Source organism: Pinus tabuliformis, chromosome X, assembly GCF_031772625.1.
Source record: "Pinus tabuliformis cultivar Carrire ecotype Pingquan chromosome X, CPIR1, whole genome shotgun sequence".
NCBI classification, from domain to species: Eukaryota; Viridiplantae; Streptophyta; class Pinopsida; order Pinales; family Pinaceae; genus Pinus; species Pinus tabuliformis.
Window position 1 is genome coordinate 703,486,839 of NC_142308.1, and position 23,641 is coordinate 703,510,479.

The window sequence follows — 23,641 nt, forward strand, 5'->3', positions numbered from 1 at the left end:
ACCGTATTTCAGTTCTTGGTCTTTACATAGATCCAGGTCTTTCGAGAATAGTCATCAATGAAGGTGACGAAGAACTCGTACCCTCTGAGAGATCTAGTGGACGTAGTGCCACATATATTTGAGTGTATAAGTTGCAACGCACCGTCGGATCTACTAACGCTTCTTCGTAATGTTTCCTTAGCATATTTCCCAAGTACGCATCCTCTGCACACATCATTGTGTTTCGTGCTCAATTATAGAACACCTATTATTGTCTCCCTAAGCATCTTAAGTGCTCCATGATGCAAATGTCCCATTCTCCTATGCCATAGCTCATTCAGGTATCTTCCACTGCTACTGTTATTACTGTTGCTACCACTAACAAGTGCCTTTGGAGAATCGAGTTGCAACTTGTACAATCTGTTGCTATGAACTCCAATCTGCCTCACTTTCTTCCAATTTTGATGTCTAATAAACACCACCTTCCCTACAAAATAGACATTGTATCCCTTATCTTGTAGCTTTGACACTAAAATTAGGTTCATACCAAGGCCCAACACATGCAGTACATCTGTAACACTGGTAGTTGCCCCAGTCTCCCTCTAAATCTTGATGGTGCCTACTCCAACTAGAGTGCCTTTACTTTTATTATCGATCTGAATCTCGAAGTCCATTTGTTCCAGTGTTGCACACATCGCGATAAAATCGCGATAAAATCGTAAAATCGCGATTTTTTAATTTTGTCGATTCAAAGCGCGATTTTTATCGAAAAAATCGCCCCCTTTTTTTATAGCGATTTTTATCGAAAAAATCGCGATTTTTTGAAAAAATCGGAAAAATCGGGAAAAAATCGGAAAAAAGCGGGAAAAAATCGTTTGGCACAAAAATATTCATTTTTTTTCAATTTTTTTCCAATTTTTGCCAAACGATTTTTTCCCGCTTTTTTCCGATTTTTTCCCGATTTTAACGATTTTTTCCGCTTTTTTCCCGGCGCCGATTAAATCCCGATCGCGATGTGTGCAACACTGATTTGTTCCTCCTTATAGCTGGAGAAGTATTCTCTAACACGTCATATGAGTTGACGCTCCTTTATCTATATACCAAATACCCTGTGAAGTTGAGCTAGAGACACAAACTATCTGAGCGAATTCACTCTCCAGTCTCGATGATAAATCAAAGGTGTCAAATTTGCACTATGAATTATCTGTTCTACTCTCTAGAGTCTTTCCCTGACAGTCGTATTGATTGTTGCTATGGGTGTAAGGAAATTCACATTTTTCCATGAAAATCAAATTCCCTGCCTCTACAATTCGCACCCCACGTTGCCTTGTTCATATCTAGAAGTTATGGATTTAGATCTCCCTTTGAATCTACGTGATCTGCTTCCTTTCGCATAGAGCCTCGGATCTGATTTTCACTGCTCCAATACCATGTGAAAAATCCATGATTGCAATTAACTGGAAAATTATCTCCTACTGACTACAATTTATTTGTTATTATGACAAATATCGATAAACTCACAATTGCTATCTTCACCAAAATAAAACTTCTTGTTGAAAATAATAGAAACTGACAAATAAATACACACACAATAAAATTCTGACGCTACCACTTTGGACTAAATCATCCTCGGAAAAACCCCGAAGGGAAAACAGGTGCATTAGATGAGGGTTTATTTTATCATTATAAAAACAAATTTCGGGAGTACAATAATCTAGATGCCCAACTAGCTAAGTCACCGGATTCGTCCTAAACCCCCTACGAATCCCGAATCTGACACGATTCGGTCCAAATCATATGACACATCGTGTCCGTTTTCGACACGTCATGTCCGAGGTCGTGTCACGATTTTCAAAATCGTGTCGCGATTTTGGGACACGTGTCCTGTTTCCAGGACTCGCTAAGCTCAGTGCGGGAAAGAAAAGGGCATGTTTGCTCATTAATATTTTCATTTGGCAAGTGATTTGTGCTGTTGCAGCAAGGAGTAGAGCATTTTGGTAGCTTCATGATCAAGTCTAGGCCCTAGTATTGATATGCTATTCATGGTAATGTTAAATTCTTAAAGTAAAAGTGACATTCTCCTTAATCTTCATTTTCATCCTTTTACTTAAATTTTTAACATTACCATGAAATGACTCAGGATGTTTGAGAGTGGTTCCGGCCTCATTGGATTTCATATGGAGAAAGTAGAATTTTAGATTTCATTCAAAATCCAGCAGACTTATCAGTTTTTCAGGATTTTAGGATTGGGGGATTGCAATGTTTCCATTGAATTTTGTCATGTATTAGGGTATGGAACTCATATTTAATCAAGAGTGCCAAAGCAAGAGCTTCTGAATATATTGCTCCCGCTCCCCGCTTTCGCTCCCGCTCCCAAGTAACACTATTCCTGATGATATGGGTCTGGACACCACTGTTGAGTTGGCATTGGCCAACATGGATCTCAATGATCCAGTGCTAGAGCATGTTAGATTTGATGACTTAGAGGGGTCAACCTCCATACCAGCAGATGCAGAGGCGACTATGGATACAGGGGAGGAGGAGGATGCAGAGGAGAGCAATGGGGACCATGATGATGGGGACAGTGATGCTGATTCTGATGTTGATTGATGCCTTGAGGCTTGTATACCTGTAGTTGTTTTTATATTTTCTATTTCTATTTGCCATTGGCATTGCACCAACACTACCTATGTAACACATTTTGATTTGATGACTTAATGAGAAAACTACAATTGTCAGTGTGTTTATCTTACTATCTTGTAGTTGTAAGTTGTCTTTCAGTTATGAATTATGAATCATGATTTAAATTTTTAATAGATTTATCATTTATGTGACCAGTACCACTGACATTTATTTGAATTTTGTATGTACTATGCATGCTAATAGCTATAGATGAAGATCTAGTTTGAAATCAATAAATTTGTATCATTAATTAAAATTTGTGTAAGAAATATGATAATATCTAATTTTTAATATATATATATATATATATATTTTAATAAAATAATATATAACGTGTCCTAACGTGTCTTGTTCCGGGGGGTTAGCGTGTCCGAATCCGACACCACGAATCTCGAATCCTACGTGTCCCGAATCCCCGTGTCAGGTGACTTAGCCAACTAGTAATCCTCCAGCAAATATTTGGCAAAATAATCTAGAGATCAAGAATCTCCTCTGCAAATCAATACGGCCCCTTTTGGCTTGCTCACACCCCTCTTTGGTTGCTTGCATTACTAGTCGAAATGCAAATTGTTGGCTCTTTGTAATTCGTACAGACTTAGATCTACCTCCAAATGGGACGTCTAGCCTTCTTCTACCTCTGAAAGAAATTTGTTTTGCCTTTCGGACACTGATCTAGCCTCCGCCAACTGATCAAACCCTCCTCCAGCAACTCACATTGTTGGATTGGTTAATGCACACTACAGAATTCAGCCTCTTCACCAGACTATTTGGCCTCCCTTTTCCCGCTGCTCTTCCAATGGAAAAGCACTAGAAGAATCTCTATAATTCTCTTCCTGAATTTCCTGTTGCTCCCTCTCTTTAATGCTCTCCCTCTAGCTCAAACTCTTCCCTTAGTGAATCACTATGCATTGGCAAATTCGCATTGCCTTGCTCTCACAACTGTGTCCCTCTCCATCCCTTCAAGCTACTCTTATAATCTCTCATTGAGACTTCAACAGCCGAGAAGTCTTTAAAGCAATATCGAACATCTTTAATTAATTAACTTTAATTAACCAACTTTCCTAAGTTAAACTTCGGAAATAGTTTAATTATTAGCTAATTAATTTAATTAAGGTGTTTCGGAGCCATATCTCACAAAACCATTTCTGTGTATTGAAGATCGCATGTTCTTTAGCCTCTCTTACACCTTAGAGACTAGAACACCTGTCTGATGCTACCACAATATACAAAAACTAACATTCCGCAACGTCAAGCAATTATAATCTTCTTTTTCTCACACCACTTTTGTACATGTCTACAAGGAAGAAAACAATGAAGCTGATAGACTGTCCAAGGAAAGACTATAACTGCAAGGCACCTAGGAGATCAAAGAGTCCCTTCAAAGATAAATACTTTTTATTTTCATGAGTCCTAACTTTAAGTTTCTCAGTTTTAGAGCTAAGTTTTTGAACTTCTTAAAAGTTTTTTCTTCTTGCAAAGACACCTGGCACCTTTTTGAACTCTACAAGATTAAGATTCCGAGCTATGTGGATGTATTGATGTTCTAACATATTGTTTAGCTTTGACTATATTGTAATTAGACGCTACAAGGGGAGCTCAATGACCCCCAGATCTGTATTAGAGTTATGTAGGTAGCTTTAAGTTTCGCACTGTATCAAAGACGAGTTTTTGAACTTCTTAAAAGTTCTTTCTTCTTGCGAAGATACCTGGCACCATTATGAACTCCACGGATTGAAATTATGAGCTATTTGGCTGTATTGATGTTCTAACATACTATTTAGCATTTGATTATACTGTAATTAGATGCTACCAGGGGAGCCCAATGGCCCCCAGATCTATATTAGACTTACATATGTAGTTTTTTTATCACTACTACGTTGATTACCAGCCTAGATCCATCTTAACTCTGGATCTATCAAGCGTCGAGAGGGATCAAATACCTAGAGGTGCAAACCTCTTTTCTGAGTGCAAAACTTGAGGAAAGGTTTGCACCTTGAGAGATTTGATCCCTCTCGGAGCTTGATAGATCCAGAGTTAAGATGGATCTAGGCTAGTTTAATTATTAATTTTATTTTTTTCGTTTAATTTTATTTATTTTTTGTAATTTCACTAAGTCAAAATGTTTTAATTAATAATTTTCATTTTTTTATTTTCATTTTTATTTTTATGTAATTTGACTGGGTCAAAATGTTTAGATAACATAATATAACAGGACATTACAACATCTCTTCCATATTGGGATGGAGAGTGTCTCTCGACCCAAAAATGTAATTTAATTAAATTAAAATCATATATATTTATAAAATATTTTGATTGTGAAATGAGAGATGGTTTTTCGACATGTGTTAATGATGAGCCATGGTATGGTATGGTTAATAGTATCCATGGTAAAGTGGGGTGACTATCCATGGTTTAAAATCTTGTTATATTTGTAAATATTATTTTGAGTGTGAAATAAGAGATGGTTTTTGGTCATGTGGTATTAATGAGCCATCATATTGGCCCATGGTACGGTATGGTTAATAATATCCATGGTAAAGTGGGGGCGAATATCCATGGTTAAAAATTTTGTTATATTGTAAGTATTAAGTTTTTATGTGCCTATTAATGAAATTTAAATATGGTTACAAAATTATTATTTTAATTTATATGGTAAAATGTATCTTAATTTATAGCTATGTTGCACGGGGACCTGTCCCCCCAAAAATACTCACGTACTTATGTCCCCACATTCCAAGGACACTTTTAGACCCTTAGAAAACATCCCCAAACTGTTGGCGACTCCATTGGGGACTTGGGGACTTGCTAGACGTTCCAGACAGATTTCAGGGATTTTCCAGACAGAATTCAAGGATGTTTTGGAAAGGTTTTAGGGATAATCCAAGCATAGAGCTTTAGTTTTGACAATCATGGACATTGATGATTGAACAATATGATCATTTTTCCATTCATTTTTTTTGGAATGCATTGAATCTAAATTTTTGGTACAAATTGCCGCTGAAAACATCGATTTTGTATGATGGGTTTTATTTTGGATTTCTAGTGATTTAGATATTGGATTTTCAATGGTAAAATTACAAAAAGCACCCTCCATGTCAAGAAAACAGAAAATACAATGTTTTAAAAGGATGATCCTTGTTATTTTTATTGCTCTTTCTTAGGATCATTTCAGCTTTTACATATTGTATATGGTTTTAAAGGACTCATTCAAGTTCAGTGTTTCCATCATCCTGACCCCAAGCATTGTGAAAACAATCAGATAGTTGTGAATTGGATTGAGTACTAAATGTTTAAATAAATTCCTATTCAATCCCCTTCTTAATCTGAAATATGAATTTAATATCATTAAAAAATCAAATTATTTTATAGTGGTTTTCAACACAGCTATAAAAGTTTGCAAAACCTATTGAAAAGGAAATGCCTTTTGTGTTTAACATAGTCATCATTAACAAGAAATATGAGGGAAAAACACTAATATAAAGACAGTTAAGCAGTTACACTTAAGTTTCCTAAAGCTAAAGCTCATGTCTAGTGGCCAATAATAGAATGTCACTCAACCCCTTTTCAAATTGTTTGAGATTTTAATTGGTGAGTGTAAGGGTTGTGCATAATACTAGCTTGAAACAACTACAAATGTTAATACTGAATTCTGCATATATATATATATATATATATATATATATCCCCAACCCCCCCGTCCCCTAAAAATTCGGGGATGCGCTCTAGCCGTTTCGGGAACTCGTTCCCCCATCACTACCGTTCCCTCATCCCCAAAACCAGTGCAACGTATATTTATAGCTACTATTTATATATTATATATTTTAATGTGATAGAGGTGCAAAGATATCTCAAAGTAATTATAATCTTTTTCTTTTAGATTTAATAAAAAAAATGTTCTAAAATTAAATTCAAATAAAATATTTTGGTTGTGAAATGATAGATGGTTTTTGGGCATGTTGTATTGATGAGCCATGGTATTGTAACAAAGCCTATTTACAATTTAATCATATCTATGGCAAAATGGACATGAATATCCATGGTTAAACATTTTGTTATATTGCAAGTTTATTGTAAATATTAAAAATTTTATGTGCTTATTAATTAATTTTAAGTATGGTTAAGAATTATTATTCTATTTATAAGGTAAAATTGTAACGACCTATCTATAAATATAGAGAACGCAAGAATAATAGCAAGCATCCGATGCATGCATATGATAGCTACATATGCATGTGTCGCATACACCGCACTAGTATTTCTATATACTAAATTAACTATAAGTATTAAATATCATGACACTTCTTCAAATAGAAGTTCTATTCACCCATCAACACCCATATTACTTAATGTATCATGATTAATGGGTAGATACTAAATTTAAAATGTATAATGTAAACATAACAATAAAAGGATAGATGTTAAAAATTAAGCTAAATCCTAAAAGATGGTTATATAATTATATATTTTAGATTATTAATAAATTATAATAATAATATAATAAATTAATTAAAAGTAAGGTACTTAGTATAACCTTATGATCTTTATATTAAAAGAAGTACTTTACTAAACCATAAAAGAAATATATTTATTAAATCATAAAAGAAATATATTTTATTAAATCATAAAGAAATATAATTTATTAAATCATAAAAGAAATATATATACGTGACCATAAAAGAAATATATATGATACGTGACATGGAAGGGTGTCACCAGGAGGCTAAGCGGTGGGCTGCTGGTGGAAGAGCGGCCACCGCCAAGAAACAAGATATAAACCACCGAGAAGAATTTTGGAAGGGAGCCGGGAGGAAGGAAAAGAACGGAGGAAAGGGAAACTGAAGAAGGGAGGACATCCATAAACTGGAGTTACCAACAGGAAGAGCGCGGATTGTTCTGAGGTTTCTGGGCACAGGGGAACAGTCTGCTTCAACTAAGAAGCTTACTGGACTGAGTAGCGAGGTTCTGCTCAGTTTGGCTGGGTGGATTCGGTCTTTTGGTAACCGAAGCAAGGTAGCTGGAGGCATCATCAACCGCAGGTGCACAGGTAGGTAACCGAAACAAGGTAGCTGGAGGCATCATCAACCGCAGGTGCACAGGTAGGTACCCTCAGCAGTTCTGTTAGTTAATTTTGTAAGATTTCAGGAAATTAATTACAGACTCATGATAAAAACCCCTTTACTGTATTTACATCTGCTTTACGGTCCTTTCAAAAATGGATCTTAACTTATTTTTGCTACTTATAAGTTACATATTTTAATGTAATATTTATATTATGATTTCTTTTATCTAAAAAATTATTCGTAATTTTATTAATAAAACAAAATTACAATGTAACAAACTGAATTTTATTATTTTTATTACTTTTAACTTTTTACAAGGACTACAACATATCCCCATATTGGGCTCTATATTACTTTTAACCATCATGTAAATGTTTACCAATCCTTTACTTATTATAAATTGGACATATTAATATAAATTCAACATATTAAGCTGACGTGTAAAAATGTTGATAAACTTTCTTACATTACACCTACACATCACTCCTACACTGGGTTGTAGAGTGCCTCTCGACACAATTACAAACAGCCAACAGCCAACTTTTTTCTAAGATTATTTGATTTTTTCCTTTGAAATAAATAAATAAATCCTATCTAGCGCAATTTGAGGGTTGAAGAAGGGAACATAGCCAAAAATTCCTGATAAGCTCTTGGTTAGTGACTCCTTTACTGAAGACTCGATCAGAATCAGGTAGTGGATGGGGTCAGGAAGTGAATCTGACCACTCATTAGTATTTTTGAGAAATGGCTAATCCGAGGTAGAAACCACCTAGACTATTTAAGTTTAACCCAAATTGGCTTATGGAGGAAGAGTTTGGTAAGATGCTAAAAGAGACACGGTCTTCATTCAATGAGAACGCAAGGGAAGCGACTGCTCCACAGCTTAAGAGGAATTTTAAAAAGATCAAGCAGTCATCAGTGAGATGGGCTCAACCAAAAAAGTGTTGAAGGATGATCAGGAATTACTAAGTGTGGAATCGTAGTATCAAAGAGAGCAGGCAGGATTTCCTGGGGAGGGTTATAAAAATGAGGTTAAAACATTGGAACAGAAAAGATGCAGCATTCTAGCAACCAAGGAAGCATCATGGAGGCTCAAAAACAAAGCCCTGTGGTTGAGCAAAGGAGATGTCAACACAATTTTTCCGTAAGCATGCAAACCATCAGAAGATATCAATACAATATGGCAATGCTAAAGGGGGATGGGATAAAGGAATATAAATTTGAAGAGATTTCAACTGGGGGTAGAGCACTTCTAAAATATTTATAAAGAGGAGAGCCAAGTAACTATTGTCTAATAGTGAAAATGACGTCATTTTAAACCATTTTTGTAAATGGAGAAGATAACCAGAAAATGTTGGAAGAGATCTCAAATAAAGAATTGCAGCTGGATATGCACAGTTTCCAGAAAAAACCCTGGGCCATATGAATGGCCCATAGAGTTTCTTCCCAGTGTTCAGTGAGATAATTGAAGAGGATTTAACGAGGATGATAAATGAATCCAGAACAACTGGGAAGGTATTAGTTGCATTCAACACCACTTCTATAGCTTTAATCCCAAAGTTTAATAATCCAGATTCCTTTGACTTGTACAGGCCTGTCTCTCTGTGTAATTGTGTCTATAAAATAATTGGAAAGGCAAATGCAATGAGAGTGAAGAGGTGGTTATTAGTTTTAATTTCTACTAAGCAATTTGGATTTTTATTGGAAAGACAGATCCATGAAGTAGTGGGTGTAGCCTAGATGGGATTGCACACAAAAAAGATTCCTTCAATGGTGATCAAGTTGGACTTAACCAAGCCCATGGGGGGCAACTCAACTGGCAATTGCAGATTCAAGGTTCAATTCTCCCGTGGGTCAAGCCAACAACCAAAAAAAATGGTTGGACTTAACCATCGCTTATGATTGGGGTATGCTGGATGCATCTAAACGTGAGTGATCCATTTAGGGATTGATCTCCACTTTGTCAATTGGGTGATGTGCTGTGTGTCCTTGGTTTCCTTTGCAATTTTAATGAATGGGTCAGCCTCAAAGTTCTTTAGGCCAAGGAGAGAGCTTACACAAGGACGCCCCCTCTCCCCATTGATATTCCTCATTGTTGCTGAAGGCTAGGCAGAGCTATAATGGAGGCGAGAAGATCAAGGGATTTTCGGGCATCAAGATGAGAGGTGGTGTTTTTCTATCCCATCTCTTGCTCGCTAATGATATTCTCTTATTTTATGATGGCTTGAGGAGGGATGCTATGAAGCTCAGAGAGACTTTAAACTTAGATTGTGCTAGAACAAGTATGTTGGTAAATATCCAAAAGTGGACTGTATCTTTCTCTGATTTAAATGAAGAATTCAATTCATTTCGCAGTTACCATACCAGCCAACTGACATTCAGGGGGGATTGAAATACTTAGATTTGTTATCTTAAGCCTGTGATTATGGTAAAAGGGACTGGCCGTGACTTATTGCCAGGGATGAAAAGAGGTTATTTGTCTAGTATAAGCATGGGCCTTCTCGAGGGGGTAGACTCATTTTAGTCAAGTCTATTTAATGATCTGGATCGAGAGAGAAAAAAGGAATTGCATTGGCGAAGTGGTAGGCTATGGCTTTGCCTAAGATATAAGAGGGTAGGGTTTGAAAAATCTGCATTCTTTCAGCAAAGCTTTGGCAGCTAAATGTGTTTGGCACTTGATTGGAGGTAAGGGTATTTGGTGGCAGGTCATAACTCAAAAGTATATAATTTCCTGACATTGTGGAAGAATGGAAAAGATCTCCAAGCAAAAAATGGCATAATTCTTTCGTGATCTGGAAGGAGGCAATGAATCTAGCATTCCCATTAATTGGTCAATGGCTAATTTGGAGGATAGGGAATGGGATGAGACTCAGGATTGGTATTGATCCTTGGGTCAGCTAAGGTGAAGGTTACAAATTATCTGAGGGCTTGATAGAGGCACTTCACAGGAAGTCTCTGTTTTTTCTACACCAGGTAGGTCATTCATAATTAACTACAATTTGGAGGCAACAGAGGAAACAAGTTGATCTTTTAGGATAGGAAAGGAAAGTCGCTGAAGAATGGGGATGATACATTCACATTCTTAGATCCAGCCATGCTAGAATTAGGGATGACAAGGATGAGCTCATTTAGGGGGGGCAAAACAAATCAAGTGGGGTTTACACTCCTAAGTTAGGTGATTGAACCATTTGTGCAGTTGAAAGTAGGGAGGATTGGGTCTGGTGGCGGAAAAAATTGTGGTAATTCAAATGTCCTTTAAAGGCTTGGATCTTTATGTGGTTAGCCTTGAACACAAGGCCCTCACTCAGGAAAAGTTACAAAAAAAAGGCATGTGTGGACCTGGTTGTTGTATACTATGGAAGGGATGCAATGAATCATTGATCATTTACTCATGTCTTTCTTGTCCATATACAGAGCAGGTTTGGACGGAATTAGAAAGATTTGACTGGTTTAAAGGAGGCATCACAACGGTGAAGGATAAATCAACTGATGCTCAAACATTGCTATAAAAAAATTCAAAGCCTTGTCTTTGATAGTTGCTTGGAGAATCTAGTTATCTAGCAAGCAGGTGAAGTGATTCCTCCTATCCGGTGTGCTGTTCAGACTCCAGAGTGTAACTGTTTTAAATGGGTTTCAACTTTCCACAGGTATCAAGGGTCAAACCACAAAGGCTGGCCACTGAGAAACAGATACATTAAAGTGGTGCACAGACCTACTTTGATGGGGCTTGTCAAGGGGACCCAATGCTGTGTGGTGCTGGAAGTGTGATTTATCTCAATGAACATGTTATATCTTGGCTAAGCTTGTGGCCTGAAAACTGCTGCTAATTCTATCAGCTAAAACAGCTGTCCAAAAGTTACAAACATCTAGAGACTTACTTGTACAGGTAAATTGGAAGAATACAACAAATACGTTGGAAAATTATAATCTAAGCCGTGTATTTGAGAAGATATAACTGGCTCCAACGGCTCTTAATTCCTTATCTTTCCCCATGTGTACAAAGAGAGAACCGTGTAAGCTGATGGACTTTTGAAAGCTGGATTACAGTTGGAATTGGGAGCTTGGCTCATTCAGGAGAAGGTGGAAGGATATTCCACTGAATATTTTCATGCTCCTTTTATATTATTATAAACATGGAAATGCAAAATGTGAAGATCTATATGTAGGTTTTTGATGAACTGTTTATGTATATTTCTAAAAGCTTTTTTTTAACAGACTAGTTGGTTCCATAGCATAGGAAATCTTTTGTAAACATATTATGGGAGATTCGGACTGTAGTATCTACTTTTTTATAACTGTTATGGAGCAGAGAATATATTGAGCTGTGCATTATTGCTCTCCCTGGATGGGGAGACATATGAAACGTAGTAGTGATATATGGACATTGGAATGTAATCTTGTTTTTTATTAATAAAACTAAGATCTTTTCCAAGGAAAAAAAAGGAAAACTGATCAAGTCTTAAAAACAGAGAAAGGCAAAAGTATGAAATAGGCTTAAACCTCAGATAGGAAGTAGAAGGGGAGATAATTCCTGCTCTGTAAATCTTATTGTTCATCTAAGAAGCTTAGGACAATTGTTGAGGGAGCTAAATATCTATATTTGATTCTTTTCGGTTTAATAAAATTTGCAGCTCATAGTTTTTCTTGCCATCTGCCAAACTTGGTTAGGGAATGCGAGTGGTGTATGTGTATTGGAGCCAACACGTATGCATACCATGAATGCAAAGCCTATTCATCTCTCAATCACAAAACAAACACAAGTTACCCAAGGTGATAGAAGTGCAATTTAAGGTTTATATGCGTCTATATTTACAGATAAAAAGTTAAAAACTACGTACTTCGAAAAATGTTAAAGGAACACATGAGCTTTCAAGGGTAATAACTGGATTGCAATCAGACCCACTAACTACTGGACTAAACCAATCTGATCTTAGAAGTTCTGCCGAATTCATGCTTTATTATTTAAGCTTCTAACATTAAACAATTATCTACTCGTCATAACAATAACTGCACAATTGATATTTAGGAGAATTGATGAAACGTGTACCAGTTTTACGTTTGGGGGATGGTTGAAATGACAATGCCTCCCATAACCACAAAGGCCTGTGCGCATGTAGTATGCACAGTCTTGTTCATCCGGACGCTCTGGATAAGGACCTGAATAAAAACCGATCTCCTCCAGGGTATCGAGTGTCTGAATTGAAATTTGTAACATTGCTTCTGCGACAAAAATAAAACCTGGTTCGTCAGAATAGCCACAGAGCTAAGCCCCAAATGCTTCATCATTACAGCACTACCATACAACATGAACCAAATAACAAAAACATAACATAAGCTCCTAGGTTAATTTACTGCAACCTTTCCATGTTGCAAGTATGTCCATTTTTTTTTGGCCATGTGACATGCATGGAAGTCATCTAATGTGATCAACTGCAATAAGTTTTTATAGCCACGTCATGCTTTCTAGCAGTAATATGAAGACAGGTTCTTCTTACATAGGATTTCTTATGCTTATTTGGGAAGCAAGATGTCAGTAATTGCTATATGAATGGTTCATCTTTTCTCATAAGGGCCAGAACTTGTTCTCAAAACTTTTATCGATTCAATGATGGGTTTCCATAGTTTGCATGTACTGCAGATCTGATTTGCTTGTCAGCTTCACTTTATCAGATAATATGTTTAGAACTCTGCGATGTGCAAAATCATGTATACTGGTTGTAAGCGCTGCACCCTAACCACAGTTGTAAAATAAAAATCTTATATGAATAAAATTAACCTTACAAAAATTGAAAGGCTGCAGTCCCAAAGCAATAAAGGTGGTTTTGAATTCTCTACTGATGGTTAGATTGAACTAAGGCTTATCGTAATCAATGCTGGAGACGGGGCCTGCAATAAGGTTCCATTATTTCCTTGTAGATGCTTTTGATTGAACATAGAGTATACTGAACAATGCAGCTAGTGAGATACACACCACTTCACCATACCATCTTGATGATAAATCTAGAAGGTTCTTAAGACAAGATTATCGCACATTGCATCTAGCTAGTGATTTCTCCTCTCATTTATTTAGCATTGCTTGGTGGCGTTGAAATACTACTTTCTCAAATTTGATGAACACTTTATTGTTCTATGATCAGGCATATGAACAAGTAAGAAGCCGGTACAGCATTAGCTTGTAGAGACAGCGAGAAAAGCAACTGCTGTCAAAGAAAACTCGTCCATCTCAGAAAGGAAGATTCACCTATAGCTCATCAAATTAAATTGGATTACAAATGATAGGCAGGGTCGCACGCCTAGCATTACTGACAAATAATATTATATTAAACTCGATGTATTTGAATCTAATTTCATTTTTTAACACTGGTATTAAAGCTTGATTGAGCATAAAAATGTAATGGTAACACTAAGCATTTCCTGGCGCTATTTTTGGCAAAATTGCAGAGGAAACATGTGTTTAGCAATCAGATTGAGCATGCTTTGGAATTGGACTGCTAAAAGACGGGCATTCTTAGCAAAGATGAACACAGGAGATCTAGATCCAGAATGCTGCAACTATAAATGTAAAGATGACTGAGTAATTACCCTCGAGAGCGTCTCCAGGCACTCTGGGACTGGAACTGGAACTGGAACTAAGGTGACAATTATCATGCATCGTTCCTGAGGTGGATGATGATCTTCGCTCACCATCAGTGTAGGAGCCCTGAAGGCCTCCGTGCGTGGTTGTGGTGAAAGAAAAGGGGCTCTCTCCCTCTCTCTGTCCCTGCACAAATAGCATTCCATCAATCATGCACCATCCTTCCTGGGGATTGATTTGCTAACGGTTTTGCACCAATTCCAGGCGCCAACGAGATGGGGGACCGATCCTCCAAATTTAGCAGCGAGGCATAACAATGGGGGTGGGGAATGGGGATATTTTGTCGATCCCGAGGAAGGGAATGAAAGTAAAATAGCCTGGTCTGTTGGCCGGAGCGCGGTGGGGACGCCCTCGCATTCAATGACGTTGCTCTCTTCCCTCGAGGTCAGTGGCTTTTCGCTTCAGTTGCCATCACGCCAAATCTCCCCAGCGATCCACTGATTGATTGAGTGAACGTTTGTTGCCTTCATTTTGAATTCAGAATTTCAGGACAAAAATGACCACCTCCATTCATCGTTTAAAATCTGTCAATCCATTTCTTGTTCATTTCCATGCAAATTTAATTTGTCGAGAAGTTTACATATTTAATTTTCAAATTTAATTGTTTTAAAACTGTGCAAACTTCATTTTCAGTTTTTTTCCGATAAGATGAGGTTAATTTATATTTTTTAAATTTAGATTTTAAAATAAAATAGAATCTTTAATTTATATTTTAAAATAAAATATAGTGTGTAAAATTTATTAAAATATGATAACAGAATGTACCACATTTATCTTTATTAATAACATAAACAATTTTATTAAAAAAAAAATTGTTCACTTTTTAACTTACTTTATTTATATAATTTTTATTTTTTTTAATTCTAATTAAATAATTTTTTTATTTTTTTAAATTCTAATTAAATAATTATTTTTAATTATTACTGATTAATTAATTTATATATTTATTAAGTGTTGTTTAGTTAGTTAAAAGTGGTTAAACTTAACGGTAAGAAGTAATGGATTTTTATTTTTAACAATTAAATTGTGAACAGATATTTTACAAGTTAATATTAGTAGGAATTTGTGACTTGGAAAGGTTTGAGATACCTGAAAAGGAGTTTCATTCCAATACACTCGTACTCTTCATTAATGAGCAAGGTTGAATCCAGTAAGCACTATTCCTTAATCTCTGGGTATCCCTGCATATCTGGATCAACTTAAGGTAGTGGTTCAACATGTGGATATATTCAAAGAAATTATATTAAATGATTTATGACTAGTAATACATGAGTGGATCAAAGCTCACCCCCATATTCTTCATTTAAGGTGAATTGAATCTCCACGGAATTTCAAATCTTGTTTGTTAGATGTTCGCTCTTTGTATACCATAAACTATAAACTAGAGCAACCATATAAATTAAATAGTGTCAATAGGGATCAATCTATAGTAAACATAAAAACACTTACTCTATAATACATCTCATGGTGCTAAAAATAAAAAAATAAATAAATAAAAAATCATAAAACTAACTAAATTATAACTTTATTTTAAATTATTATTATTATTATTATTAAATATAAAAAGAATAAATATAAGTTAAACATATATACGTTTGTAGCATATTTATCTTCATTTTACAACGAAAATTCTTAATCTATAAATAAGTTTTGTTACAATACCATGGTTTATCAATATTACATGTCCAAAAAAACCATAACTCACTTCTTAACACTTATTCATATTATATCAATTTAACTAAAAGACAATAAAAACATAACTAAATCTCAAATTTTGATTTGTGTAGACATGTCTATCAACATAAAAATATCTCAAGTTTACTTAAATATTGGATAATAGAATATTTGATTATTTATACCAGATAAAATCCTAATCACATTGAATTTTTTAATCAAATCATAAATCTATTTGTTTTTGTTATTAGTATGTGTAAATTCTGTATGTGTACTTTCAAATATTACACTTAACCTAATAGTAACATACACCTTTGTATCATAATACAAATCTACAATATAAAATTATGAATAATTGTGATTAATAATGTGTTGATTAAATATATTTTTCTTAATTTAATTTTAAAATTATGTAATATTAATTTCATTTTATATGGATTTTAAAATAAATATGATGTATAAATTACTTTGAATTTTTTTAGCTTGCTTTATCAAAATAAATCTTTTTAAACTAGCTATAGTGAGTTTTTCTCCATTGCTGAGGGTTCAAATTTTAAGGCATCATTCTCATTAGGAGTATAAAATTATTTCCCATGCAAATGAAAATTATAGGAGATAGAATTATTTTCCATGCAAATGAAATTTAAAATTAAAACTTACTTGTCAAAATTGAAATGAAAATTGTTTCCCTTTTTTAATTGAAGGGTAAGGAAACTATTCATAATGTATTTTACTTGTCATTATTTTTAGCTTTTTCCATTTTTAATCATTTTTGTATATATCATAACAATTAGAGAAAATTAATGTCAACAAATTTTCTCCATATCATGATATTAAAAAAAAATGTTATCATTTCTATATAATAGAATCTTATTATTATGGAGCTCATGCATTCATGTATCAACTATTTATTGAAATTACAACTTAGTAGTGGGCACTAAAAATCAAAAGCTTTGTTTATGGTGAATCCTTATGCTCTTCATAAAGGACAAACAATTCCAATTGGAATCAGCTCCAATTTGAATCAACTCCCTATCCTCTTGCTCCTTGGATTTGCAAACAATACCTACCAATCCTCCATGACTTCACCTGCAAATCTTCTTACTTCCTACTCCACTTTTACTACCTACTTCACTTGCTTGCATTTACTGCTTTCTCTACTTGCTTGCATTTTATGTTCCTTATGGCTACTTATTATGAAGGAACAACAAGAGGAACTAGAGATCAAAATTGATTCAATACACTTATGATTCCTTACTATCACAAATCCAATGCTAAATAAGTAGTATTCATTCATTTTTGTTAACAAAAAATAATGTTATTTCTATGTTCCTTTGCATATGGTGTCCTGCATTATAATTCATGTGTCTTATTGCAAATGATTCTTGCAAGTTATATTTCTTTATGAAAATTGTGATGTTGGTGGTTTTAAATATTTTTGTTGTTTTTTTCTTTATTGGAGATTACAATAATATCCATAAAATAACATTGTATTTTTATTGCCTTAAAAAAACTCATTACAATTGTTTCAAGGATTGGGCTACTTACCTTGTAAAAAAAGCAATTCCATTGTAAATCAATTTCTTTATATTTGAAAAATAACATCCATGAGATGAAAGAGTAAATGGTCATATTGATTTTCTTTCATATATATATATATAGATTGTAAGTAAACAATGTTATTAAATTCCCTCCATATGAATTCTATATATATTGTAATACTAGTGAACTAGTGTTGTTTATGTGAGTTCTCCAAGTGTACTTGGAGTTTTGATTTGTAGCTAAGATCTTTCATTTGAAGTCTCTACAACTTAACACCTTGGAAGGTGTGATGTCCGAAACATACGTGAGATTTAAATTATTCGTGATTTTCATATGAAAATAATAGTTTATTTTAACTTGTCAATATTGAAAAACAAAAATAAACTTAACCCTTCAAATCGAACAGTAACCCTTCTCGTCAAATTTGATCCCTGATTGTGCTATTATCTTTATGTACTTTTGACATTCAAGTAAAAATGAAGAAAAAGACAACTTTTTGATTTTTTAACTATTGTGACATATGAAATAGATTACAATAGCGAAGGCACACAATATGACACAAATTTACCTTGGAATCTACATGGAAAAATTAATATTCAATGAAGAACTATGTTTCTATCTTCTTTATAATGTAAATGACAAATTTTTACAAACTTACTATGAAGCTCGATATAGTCCACTACAATATGTTTATGTATCTCCACTCTCCTAGCATCCCCTTCGGCTCTTACACATATTGTGGAACAATGGGTGCCTAGTGAAATAGTAAGCCTGCTTCCCTCATTTTGTTAGGATTTTTGTCATTAGAGTTAAGATTAGGGTTACGTTCAGGGTTTCAAAACCATCTTGGAGTCGTCGTGATGTTTGTAGAAGTCTCTAATAGATTCATGCATGTTATGGGTTCCTCATATTCAAATTGTGGTGAGTTAACACGATCACCACTTGGACATGTAGAAATATTTGAACCGTTACCATGTTGGGGTGTGGACTTTCTCATATGAACTATGTTTTAGCCACACTATAGCTTGTTGGAAATATCTCAATTAGAATTACTATTTTCATGAAGGTTTAGGGATGCCTACAACAACCCTAATCCATCACAAGGTTAAAAAAGCTATTTAGGGCCTTTAAAACATGTCAAAGAAAGTTGATGTCCCAATGTTTGATAAATTCAAGACCATCTCTAAGAATCTTAGGTCATAATCTACCTAATATAAAGGAACGATAAATTCATATGGTACTTTATGATAGATCCATTTTGAAAGGCTTTTTGTCCCAAAAAGCTTTGGTCTTGTAGGAGATTATGTTAGGTCCCTATACTACTAGTGTAGCCCCTTATTGTTATTAGTGCAACCCCCTTATTGTATTGTTGTGCCCATGTAGTTCCCATAAAAGCCCATCATTGTTATTGTTGTTCCCTTACAATATTATTGTTATGTAGGCTTTGATTATATTGTGGCCCCTTAGAGTCTTATATATAGAAAGGAGGCCTTGTCATTTGTATCATCCAAGATTTGTTCATTTGTGTAATGTAAAGGAGGTTTCCCCCTCGAAGAGGCTTATTTTGAAGTCGTTGATCTATCTCTTCTTCTATTTTTTGAGTTGGTTGCATAACATTTGGTATCAACTTTGGATTCTAGGGTTTCGCTGCTTCAAATAGGTGATCGTGGAATTTTCGCTATAACTTGTTTTCTACGAAGCTTCAAAAGATTAAATTAAAACCCATTTGAGCTGAAATATTTTTCAATCTCTTGTCTAAATTTCAGATCTTGTTTCACTATATTTTTAGATATATGATCCAAGGAAGTTAGGGTTTTTGCAAGCTCCAAAATTTGATCTCAAACAAGTGACCTTGGGAAAATCGCCATAACTTTCTCTCTGAGCATTGGATTCAAATTTCATAAAAAGTGACATAAATAGGATGGATTTTAGTTTGTTGGGTATCATTTTCAAGGCTGAAGCTCAAAACAGTGACACGCGGAACTTTGTACAATTTCGCTCTAATGAAATAGTCTATAATCAAGTCATCGTGGGAGATTGGGCATAACTATTTCTTGAAGAATCCAATCTCGATCAAACCTATGGGGTTGGAAAGAGGACTCATAGGGCTACCGAAGGATGAAATTTCAAAACTTGGGGATCCAAAACTATAGAGTTACAATCATTTCAAGATGGAGCTCCTAAAAGCAAGAAAAGAGATATGAGGAAGTTTGATGGCAAGGATCCAGTAACTTGGATACTATAGATGGAGAAATATTTTGATCTACATGATGTGCAACTATTACAAAAGGTACGTATTTCATCTTTATATTTAGAACCGAATCAGTTTGTATGGTATAGAGGACTTTGTTCTTGTAAACCACTTGTCACCTAGTCAATTTTCATAGAGGAAATGATAGCATACTATGAGGATACAAAGAGCAACACCTTCTTTAGCCAATTGATAAATCTCAAACAAAAGGGTTCAATGGAAGGAATTCCAAAAATTGAACATAAGGGTAAATGATATTCCAGAGAAGTAGAGGATTGATGTCTTCATTGGGACTTTAAAGGATAACATCCAACATGAGGTTAGCCTTTGGGAACCTGATTCATTGGAGAAGGCATTCAGGGTGGCCAGAAAAGTGGAAAGAAAAATTATGGCAACAAGGAAGTATACCACTCACAACTCTAAAGACAGAAGTGTTGTTGCTCCTAGTCTTCCACAACCTACAAGGTTGACACCACAAAATTTGGAGGAAAAAAAAGCAAAAGGGCTTTGTTATAGTTGTGATAGGAAATACACTAAAGGTCATAAGTTTGTTGAGAAGAAATTATTTTACATAGATTGTGAAGAGGAGGAAGAAAAGTATCAAGAAACATCAAAATAAGAGGATATACACCACGAACCAATGCCAGGGAAAGAAGAAATGCATCCGACCATATCTTGTAATGCATTGGCAGGAATTACCACTCCTCAAACTCTCAAGATAAAAGGACATATCAAGAAGAAAAAGGTTCAAATGGTGAAAGATCACATCAAGCATCAACAACAAGTTCACCAACTTTTAAAGGATAACCCCACTTTGGCGTAGATTCAAATGAAACAACAGGAAGATCAAGATCGCAACAAAAGAAGTTTTGATGTAGGCGACTGGGTATTTTTACGGCTACAACCATACAAACAAATGTCCCTCAAGAAAGCTAAGAAGGATAATAAATTATCACCAAAGTACTATGGTCCTTACAAGGTGTTGCAAAACATTGGTACTATGGCATACAAATTGGAGCTTCCTACATCTTCCCGAGTGCACCCAGTTTTCCATGTTTCATGCTTAAAGAAGATTATATGTGACAAGCTCCCAGTTCAAACAATATTGTTGGAACATGACGAGGAGGAAAAATCATATTGGAACCTGAAGCAATCACGGAATCAAGAACCCGATAGCTACGAAATCAATCAATTTCAGAGTATCTCATCAAGTGGAAGAACTTAACCACTAAAGATTCCACATGGGAGGATGAGACTTTTATACAAAAGCATCCAAAACTACTCAAACGTTGAGGACAACACTTTTTTGAAGGAGAGGGGCATGTTAGGTCCCTATACTACTAATGTAGCCCCTTATTGTTATTAGTGCAACCCCCTTATTGTATTTTTGTGCCCATGTAGTTCCCAAAGAAGTCCACTATTGTTATTGTTGTGCCCTTACAATATTATTGTTATGTAGGCTTTGATTATATTGTGATCCCTTAGACTCCTTTATATAGAAAGGAGTTCTTGTCATTTGTATCATACACGAATTGTTCATTTGTGTAATGTAAAGGAGGTTTCCCCCTCGAAGAGGCTTATTTTGAAATCGTGGATCTATCTCTTCTTTTATTTTGTGAGCTGGTTGCATAACAGATTATGAAACAAATCCTCTGTTTTCTCCTTTGAGTACGACATAGCCTTTAATTGGAGTCGACCCTTTAATTCCTCTAACCAAATTTCTTATTAACCCCTTTTGGTCATTTAGTTCTTCTTTTGCAAAATTGTATCCTCTAGTAATTTTGTTTGTACATCTAGAGTCAAATATTCAATGGAACGTAAGACTTGGCCCTTTTCATCATCATTGAGCATAGATAAGTGATAGAGTTTTAGGTTCTCTACATTTACAGTTGAGTAAATGTGCATATAAGTTGAAAGACTATCTATAAGAAACATACCTTTTCCAATAATATGAAGCCACATATCTCAAAACTTTGATTTTCTTACTTGATCTTTGTAACATTTCCTTATTAAGGTATAACCAAAATTTGTCTGTTACTTGAAAGAGCTTCTCAATCACGCGTTTATCATTTCTCGGCTAGTATTTCTCTTAATACTTCTTCATTTTTTTCTAATCTTATGAGTGTACTAGCCTTAACACGGTAATGAACTTTGTTGCCTTCAATGCATCATTTGAGGTTGTTACCCTTACTTTAAGTTGTCCAAATACAAAATCCAATGGTGTAGTGGAAAATATCCAAAACAAATTTCAAAATGAGACTTACCAATGGAAATGTGAATAACACTATTATAAGAATGTTGTATGTAAATCAAATTTTCATCCCAGGTCCTTTGATACTTTTGAATATAGCATCTGAAATGTTGAACCTAAATTCACTCTATATATGCTAATCAATGTGTTGATGAAAAGCATTTGAAGTCATCAATTTAGTATCCAACTTCTCATGTAACAAAGCCCAAAATACACTAGGGAATCTAGTACTTATATCATAAATAATGTCCCATAGAATCCCAAAGGGAAACCAAACCTTTAAAAAGAACAAGCTTACAGCTTATTGTCTTTTGATGGTCTTCTTATGAGCCAACAAAAGACAAACCTTACTAAACCTATCTAGTACCACATGCAAGTAGTCATGCCCTCTTCTTTGTTAGTTTATGATGGATATGGTAGCATTAGACATGTGTTCTAGTCTTAGATGATGCTAAGAGCTAAGGAACACAACATCTCCAAAACCCATAAAAGGTTTCGCAAGATAAGCTTGGGAAACACCTTAATTAAATTAATTTACCATAATTAAATTATTTCCTAAGTCTAACTTAGGAAAAGTGGTAAATTAAAGTTAATTAATTAAGGATGTTCGAGTTTTCTCTAGAGACTTCTATTAATGAAGTCTAATTAATATTATTCATGGGTGGAGATTGAATCGTGGCCGTTGAGACTCCTACGAGAGATTATAAGAGTAGGTCGAAGGGCTTAGAGATAGTATCAACGTGATCAATTGTGAGAGGCAAATCGAGCTACCCAGTTTGTAGGGCGCAATTCAAGCCAAGGAAAGAGCATCGAAAGAGGGATAAATTGAGCCTTGGGAGTAGAGATCCAGAGAAGAATTTTCCAATAATTTTCTAGTGTTGGAGTGGCAGGAAAATGGAGTCCAAATTCATCTACAGAAGAGGTTGTATAAGCATTACAAATAGCCAAAACCCTAGTGCAAGTTGTCAGAATAGGCACAGATCAGTGGATTAAGCCTAAATTTGTTTTTGGAAGGCAAAGTGAGTGGTTTCCGGTGACAGAGGGAGGTAGTATGGATCAATTAGAGCTAGTTTCTACGCAATGTGAGTGGATCCAAAGCCACTAGTGTACATTCTAGGTAGAGGTGCGAGTAGCCAACATGTAGTGTGAGTGGTTGGATAGAGGTTGAGTTGGTTTGCATAGGAGATATGATATATCCTATATATTTTTCCAGTTTTGATATATAATTGCTAAAGGATTTCCAGTTGGTCATCCAGATGTAAAATTTTCAAATTGTTGGATAATAAAATAAACCCTTATCTGTTGCACCAGTTTTCCCTTCAGGGTTTTTTTCAGGGATGTTTAGTCCAAAAATATTGGTGTCATTTTTATTTTGTGTGTGCATTTATTTCTTAATTCCTATTTTATAATTACACAATGTTTTTATCATGAATAATGCCTCAATGATTTAATCGTTATTTGTCATAAACAAATAAATTGCTTATAGTTAGATGATTAAACTCCAGTTGGTGCATTGGTGGAAATTTCACATGGTATCATAGTGTTGAATATCATATTAGAGGCTCAAA

At 34.8% G+C, this 23,641-nt stretch overlaps 1 protein-coding gene across 2 annotated transcripts in view; it reads right to left on the reverse strand.

The window, feature by feature from the left end:
- LOC149141922 (zinc finger CCCH domain-containing protein ZFN-like) overlaps nt 1-14,909 on the reverse strand; it is an 85,930-nt gene extending 71,021 nt beyond the window's left edge. The window contains exons 1-2 of one of the 2 annotated variants that reach the window (XM_089447678.1): nt 14,304-14,909; nt 12,769-12,941 (exon numbers count right to left, since the gene is read on the reverse strand). In XM_089447678.1, the coding sequence (XP_089303804.1) occupies nt 12,769-12,941; nt 14,304-14,508 (378 nt within the window). In that variant the 5' untranslated portion in view covers nt 14,509-14,909. The remainder of the gene's footprint in view (nt 1-12,768; nt 12,942-14,303) is intronic. The other variant, XM_089447677.1, reaches the window with a different exon arrangement.
- Between the last annotated feature and the right edge of the window lie 8,732 nt (nt 14,910-23,641).